General features: G+C 36.5%; 2 protein-coding genes across 2 annotated transcripts in view; one reads left to right on the top strand and one right to left on the bottom strand.

Annotated features, from left to right (window-relative positions):
- SERPIND1 (serpin peptidase inhibitor, clade D (heparin cofactor), member 1) overlaps positions 1-6,234 on the top strand; it is a 6,730-nt gene extending 496 nt beyond the window's left edge. The window contains 4 exon segments of the mRNA XM_010295369.1: positions 1-370; positions 4,137-4,410; positions 5,394-5,538; positions 5,954-6,234. The exon segment at positions 1-370 is cut by the window's left edge and continues 21 nt beyond it. Coding sequence (XP_010293671.1) covers positions 1-370; positions 4,137-4,410; positions 5,394-5,538; positions 5,954-6,145 — 981 coding nt within the window. The 3' untranslated portion in view covers positions 6,146-6,234.
- The window catches only part of PI4KA (phosphatidylinositol 4-kinase, catalytic, alpha), a 59,854-nt gene that overhangs the window by 31,893 nt on the left and 20,167 nt on the right, over positions 1-7,794 (bottom strand). The gene's annotated exons all lie outside the window — the stretch shown is intronic.

Below are 7,794 nucleotides of genomic sequence, written 5' to 3'. Positions count from 1 at the left end.
CAGCAGGAAGTATTATCTGTTCTTGGCTTTCAAGATTTCATTAACGCCAGCACCAAATACGAGCTCATGACTGTTCATAATCTCTTCCGCAAACTCACTCATCGGCTCTTCAGGCGCAATTTTGGTTATACACTGAGGTCTGTCAATGACCTTTATATTCAGAAGGACTTTTCTATTCTGAATGATTTCAGAAACCATATGAAAACTTACTACTTTGCTGATGCCCAACCAGCTGATTTTTCGGATCCTAACTTCATAAGTAAAACCAACGAACGCATCTTGAAGCTGACCAAAGGCTTAATAAAGGACGCTCTTGTGAATGTAAACCCTACAACACTGATGATGATTCTTAATTGTCTTTACTTTAAAGGTAAGAATCTGTTATTTCAATCTTAGCAATGGATTTTCTCAGTTTGCAATTCACTACATACTTCATTAGAAATCCCAAAATGAACTTAAACCTAGCCTACAGTTCAAAAAAGCCTACCAACTCCCTCATTAAGAAGAATCTCTATTATTAGCCAATTTTTGCATGTTTCTGTAGCACACTGATGTTCCAGTCATGCCCTGAAGTTAGTGGATATTGTACAAATACAGAAAATGCTTATTACAGCCAAAACCTCATAGTCTAAAAGTGAGACTAAAAAACATATGAATGCAGAATAGCCTCAGAAAGCATAAGCTTTGTAAGGAGTCTCAGATGGTGAGGTATTAATTCATGTGCAAGTTATTAGTCACATTCAGTTCTGCTTCAAATGATTGGCTTTGCTGAAATGGTACAGGCTGACCTTCAGTTAAAACATTGAACATTTCTGAAGTATTCAGGGTTCATAGGAATAACTATAAAAAATTTCAGCTTAAAGTATGTATTTTTCTATGATCAGAGCATGATCCTTGTCAACAAACTATACAAGGGACTGAAAAGAGTAACCAAAGCAGTATTCTTCTAAACTAAAAACACTAATTGGAATATTTCCATTAATTCAGCAAGAACTGCCTGCTGATACGTGTTTTGCTATAGGCTGAACAGTTAAAGAAGCTTAAAATAAAGACTACAATATATTCTTATTATAAATCCTTATTTTCAAGTCTGTGGTGAGATTTTCAACATTGGTTATCTGCCTCAGGTTGAAAGGTCAGTAGTTTTTCAACAAACTTTAAAAATTATATTAAATGAGCAAAAGGTGGGAGGTGCCAATGAAAGAGGAACTGAGGAAAAAAGGGAAATCTGTTGCTGACTAATTAAGATGAAAATCAGATGAAGGTGACTTAAAACACTGGTAAGGAAAGATACATTAGCACAAAAGGATGGAAAGTTGTACTTCCAAACATTGCTATAACTTATAAAGGAGTTTCTTTTTTCCAATTATGTCCTTGCTTCCAGGAAAAAAATACTTAATGGCTCTTCTACACCTGCCTTCTCAGCATTTGATTACAGGAACACCATTCCTGTAAGTTGATGAAAAGTACCTTTTCCCACTCACTTGCAAGGCATTACTTCCTTGAATAATGCCACTTGTCTCTTTAAAAGATCCAAAGCAGTCATTAGCATAATATCCAAATAATCTCCTATTCTGAAGCACCATCCAAAAGGGACTTACTTGTATCCTTAAGCACACCTCTGATGGTCACATCATATTAAATACATGGTTTTACTGTCCATTAGACCATCCTAAGAAAAGGATTATGCGAAGTGAAACAGATACGTTATTTTTTCACAATTTGGTCAAATTTAAAATACCTTTTCGTTTTACTCTGAAATTATTAAACATTTGTGCTAGCTCAAAATAACAAAAACACCACCAAAAACTAAATAACTTTAGTATTTGAACTCTTGAGACATCAAGACCAAAAAGACTTTTGGCATTTTCTTCTCCCCACAGAGTCCTGTTAGTCCAAATTGCTTTGGTGATGTCTGCTGAAGGCTGTAATTTCTAACCCTCAAAATCAAAAAGACCAATTCTATATTGCCATCTCCCACGCTTTCGGCTTACAGTAAGAGCCTCCTGGTAATTTTATTTCGAGTGGAACTGAACTTTTTAAAAGCAAGTTCTGCTCCTGGGTTTCCTAGTTTCCCCACTAGTCCTTCTAGACATTCTAATTTTTGTCCACATCTTTCCGCTTACAGTGTTTACACTGTCTGTATTATTGCAGACAAGCTCCGTTAACCCCTTAGAGCTAAAAAACCTATGAGTATTCTCAGGTACACAGAGGTGCTCAGTACAAGTGATACCGAGTAATGGGATACTTGCCAAACACCATGAAGTCTCAAGCTCCTTTTATATTAAATACCATCAAGAAGCTATTGGAAACTATGCACATTGGCAAGAAGCAAGTTTTATCTTGTATAAGTGTCCAGTCTACCTCCAGCTGACATCTACCCTCCATTCTGCAGGGGTCTGAACTATCATTTCTGAGTTTCCTGTCAAGTTGGAGCTGGATATTTTAGCCATGGTAGATCACAGCAGCTTTTGATAACTGACAAATCTTGACAGGTCCAAAATTACTTTTCTGAGATTCTAGTCACGAATGCAAGAGAGAAGTCAATCAGTGGAGACAACAATCCGCCACCGCAGATGGACCTAAAAGACATCTTGGTGGGAAGATTCAAAACAGGAAGTCACTGAAGTCAAATGCCAACTGGTTTCAGCTGATCCCAGAAGACCACATGCCTCCTGCTGGAGAACAGTATTTTACCCCAAGACAAACACAGCTGCAAAAGTGAACCCAAGAAAAAGCATTCCCCAGCTCCTCTCTTTTACTAGGAAGAGCTTATAAATGCTTCCCATTCCTCAGGAGATGACAGTGCTGCTGAAGCTGCCCTGACCCACAGCAGCTTCATGTCTTTAGCTAGCTAGGGTCCTAACGCCTGTGAAGAACTCCCTGAAGAACAGCCAGATGTTGGTTTTTCCTGAGAAGTAAGACAATTTGTTTGGGAATAGCATAATCCATTTTATATCCCATTCCCTTCAGAATATTAACCACAGTCTGATCACTTCTCAAACTACTCCACATCAGCCCAACACATGAAGAAACAATTAGAATGAAAGTTGGACTTAAGGGGTTTTTTGTTCCGTCGCAGTCAGTTTGCCAAAGTCAGATTAAGGATCTCAGAATCACTTGCAACCTTTTAAAAAAGGTTACCGATTAAGGTTCAATTTGTAGTCTCTCCACACAGTCACAGCCACACTCCCTGTGTACTTGCTTGCCAATGGTGACCTAAAAATCCAGAGTTTAAACAGGAAATACCAGTAACCCTATTTCCACTATAAAATTCTAGCTTTGTCTGCCCATTAAGAAAAAAATAATGTTTTTTCCAGAGCCTCAGTTCTGAAAAGAGATCAACGGGAACACCACTTTTAAAAAGCACCTTCTTTTATGCAGTCAATAAATACTTAGGTTACCAAAAGAATCTTCACATAGAAAGATTCAAACACTGATGGCAAAGCTTTCTGGGCTGCAAAATATGTTGAATTGTATTCTTTGGGCATAAACCCGTCAGATGACAGGCTCATGTAGGTGTGCCAAAATCACAAACTGGAACAAGTTTGTGAACAAGACTGGAACAAGAATCAAGCAGTCAACACCCAAACTCGTCATGATGTCTTACTGAAGAAAGCTATCTGGCTTGAATGGACTAAGTCAAGATAATGCCTTCAGCATAATCTCTTTTATGCAAAAAGAAAATGGCCATTAATTAACCTGACATTTCTGACGCTTGAAACAGTCTGGTTTCAACTATCAGATCTCTCAGAAAATACAGCTGTGTCAGTTGTTTCACTAGGTGCAGACCCTGTCAAATATTTTGCGTTTGTTTCAACTTTGTAATTTCTAGGTTCCTTGTAGAAAAAAATAGTACATACCAAGCTCTTTCAGATCTCCAGTTTGTGTTTACCTGCTTTTGTAATTCAGAACATTCAAATCAGATAAACGTTAAATTAGAAAGCAAGTGAGGAATTTTGAAGTCACTTTAAAACTTGTCTTGCTAGCCAGGCTTAATTGAAATCAACAATCTCCTACAGTAATTTCCAATTCACATGAATTACAGTTTAATGTAAACTGTTATTCTGTGAATATGTTATTAGGCGAGGATCTTGGGGTTTTTTCTTTATTTGTCTTCTGCATTGTATTAACAGGAACTTGGGAGAATAAGTTTCCAGTGGAAATGACAATGAAGAGAAGTTTCCGATTGAATGAGAAGCAAACAATAAAGGTTCCTATGATGCAGACTAAAGGGAACTTCCTAGCTGCTGCAGACCCTGAGCTAGACTGCGGCGTGATCCAGCTCCCGTTTGTGGGGAACATCAGTATGCTGATTGTACTTCCACACAAACTCTCTGGCATGAAAGCTCTAGAAAAGCAGATAACACCTCAAGTGGTAGAAAAATGGCAGAAGAGCATGACAAACAGGTATCTGCTGAAAAGTACATCTTGTTAAAGTCTTAATGTATTTTCTTGATGAGATTGACAAGGGTAAGTAAAGAGCACAGAAGACAACACATGATATTTTGATTAAAAACATTAAATGTAAACAAAACCCCCAAAAAGATGCATTTATTGAATTAAAAATCAGGACCAGTGATGCCTCAAAATTTAAATGCTGTCAAGAAATCAAAGATGACTGAGGTGGAAGATTCTAACAGAGTTTCAAAACTCTTTGTATTCAGTATTTTATGTTGTAGATTTAAAAAAAAAGTCCTTACTGATAATGTTTACAAAGTCTACAAGGAAAAACAGGAGTATGATAATAACAGGTTATTTGTGCGGCATAATCTCAATCATACGGAAAGCTGCCTATGTTCAGTTCAGCACTATGCATTTCAACATACCTGTTGTGTAAAGGCAGATATTCAGCCATCAACAATGGACATCACAATTACTGGAGAGAAAAATTATATAGCCTGTCTTGTGCAAGATGACAGCCTAGGTGGTATCTGTCTTCAGACTTGATAAAAAGATAAAATGTCCTGATTTGATGTGCTATCCAGGAAGCCAGCCTATTTCTATTGTACACAATATCTGACAAATCTCCAACTTAGAACTCCAGAAAATCTGGCAGTTCAACATTTATTACAAGTATATCCAACCATGTGCTGAACTGCTCAAAGCCATATATCTTATACACATAAATAATTTTAATCATCATACATGAAATATTTATTTGACTAACTAACAGTTTTGGGAGGGGAATTAATTTTTTTAAAACACGGCCTAAAAGTAATGATGCCCAAGTTTTGTAAGTAAAAGTACAGCAAACAGTCCTGTACATTTCTGTGTCCTGCTTGCTGAAGACAGCAAAAAACCCAAACCACAACAGTTATGTAAAGCAAAGGAGTCATGCAAATATACATATCTCCTCAATGACTTTGCATTCTTATTTTTATTTTTACTAGAACAAGAGAAGTGGTTCTGCCTAAATTTAAGCTGGAGAAGAGTTATAACTTGATTGGTTATCTGAGATCCATGGGAATAGAAGAACTGTTCAATGAAAAAGGCGACTACTCTGGTATATCGGATGAGAAAGTCACCATTGACAGGGTATTTACTCCTCTCCTCTTAATTTCCTTTCTGATTTAACTATATCACCTGAAAATGTGGCAACACAGTAAAAATAATTCATAGTAAGCTAAAATGATATTTTTTTTCTCATCTTTCCTGGAGGAGATAGGAGGGATGTGGGTTTCTCTGCATGTCCTTGTCTATTCATATAATGAGGAACATGTTTAATCAGATGTCAAAGGCAGTGAAAGTGTTATGGTCAGTCAGGAACAGGCTTATTCACAAACCAAAAGCAAAGGATTGTTGCTGCATAGGAGTTACTGGCAAGAGTTTCACCAGGGAGCCACGTGCAGGACATGGCGGCGGCGGGGGGAGGCTGTGAGCACATCATTTGAGTATTCTGACAAGATCCTCAATATCTCTTTTTTTTGTTTTCATTTTTTTGTTTAAACAGTTCAATCATCAAGGCACGATAACTGTGAATGAGGAAGGCACAGAGGCTGGAGCAATAACCAATGTCGGGTTCATGCCTCTTTCTACTCAGATTCGCTTTGTTGTCGACCGCCCCTTTTTATTTCTGATCTATGAACATCGTACCAGTTGCCTTCTGTTCATGGGTAGAGTTGTCAACCCAGCCAAGTCTTAAAAGAAGAGACTTCCAACACAGGCTGTGTAATTACACGTTAATATACCAGTATCATAAAGGAAATTGTATTGTCATATTAGCTAATACAAAAGCCACTGGTATCAAAAGAAAATATATTATCTGCAGGTAGTTTCACATGAATGGACTCATAGCAGTAGATAATTTGACTGCAATTTCAAATGGTTAGTGCCATGTATTGATAAAAGTGTATTAAAAAAAATAAATCACAAAGTAACTTACACTTTGTGTTCTACTTCAGTGTATAAAATGTAATCAATAAAATACTTAGACTATCTGGATCCTTGAAGTTTAGCTCTAAATTTGTGCTAGGATGCCTATTTATAATAAATAGAAATAACAAAATCCTGAATACTTGACCAGCCTTAGAAACCTAAGTCTCTCCCGGATATTTTACATCATCTAACTTGAAAAAGGGTAAGTGTCTGCATTCTTTCTTTTGCTTGCATCATTTAGCATTCAGTTGAGTGATACACACAATGACTCTTATGGACCAGCGTACTAAATAAGAGAGAAAAATGTCTTGGAGGAATGAAAACTAAGGCATCCACTACTTTGCCCAAATGTAACTTGTATCATTTCAATATAGTTCTCTGATCTTCACTGATATAAGCAGTTGCAGAATTAGGCCAACCATACAAAGACCCTCAGGATACACTTTACAGTGAAAGCAGCTAGCAAAATGCTCTTTTCACCGGCTCAGTATAACCTAAACCTCTCTACAAAAGACAAGTGATTTACAGCCATCACATTTGTTAAGAATTCAAATACACTCTCCATGCTTGATTCAATGGACAAAGCCTTTCAAGTCTTAAGCTAAAACTATAAACCTTCTGAATCATTCTGGTAACAACATGCATGCTGTACAAAGCCTGTTTCACATTTGAAAAAGAGAAAATTTACCTGCGCTCTGTAGCATATTACTACCTACCTGGTACAAATAACAGAGTTGCACCCCCTTACAGTCAGGTTATTAAAGCTAATGAACATACTCACCTTTACATACCTTCCTTTGCATCATACCTTTTAAAAAAATGTGCCTCACAATCCAGTGAGCTTATTTTTATTATTATTTGCAGTATCAAATATTGTATGCATCTAAATATATTCATATTATAAATTTGTCTTATGTTAGAAAAAATATGCAAATTAAGCTATAAACCAACAGTTATTTTAGAATAACTAAAAGATTAGGAATTATCTTAAAAAGGTGTTTTCCATTATTAAGTTTAACTTACTGATTTCATTTTGCTTTCATATACTGCCACTTGTAATTTTGCATCTACTAAAATCATTTGCCCCATACAGAAAGCTTTTTAACATGGCAGCCAGTAAAATACCAGTATTAGATGGTTAAGGATGATGAAGAGCTGATATCGAATAGGAAGCTCAGATGTTTCTCTCTATTCCCGTTTCACATTGTGCTTACTTATAAGCCCACCAGGTGGGGGCAATTTTCAGTATTGAAAGTTCACAACAGAAACTAACATTCATATACACAACTTATTTTTTTATCTATATTTAAAAAGAAAAGCATATTCAAAAGACTAAAATTCATGCCCTAGATTTAATTAGATTATCATTGATTAAATGAGCTGGAACATCTGAAATATGGGGTTTTTGAAACCTAA

The sequence above is a fragment of the Phaethon lepturus genome, unplaced genomic scaffold (assembly GCF_000687285.1).
Source record: "Phaethon lepturus isolate BGI_N335 unplaced genomic scaffold, ASM68728v1 scaffold27259, whole genome shotgun sequence".
Taxonomy (NCBI): Eukaryota; Metazoa; Chordata; class Aves; order Phaethontiformes; family Phaethontidae; genus Phaethon; species Phaethon lepturus.
Note: the sequence above shows the minus strand (reverse complement) of the source record. Positions and strands in the feature narration are given on the sequence as shown.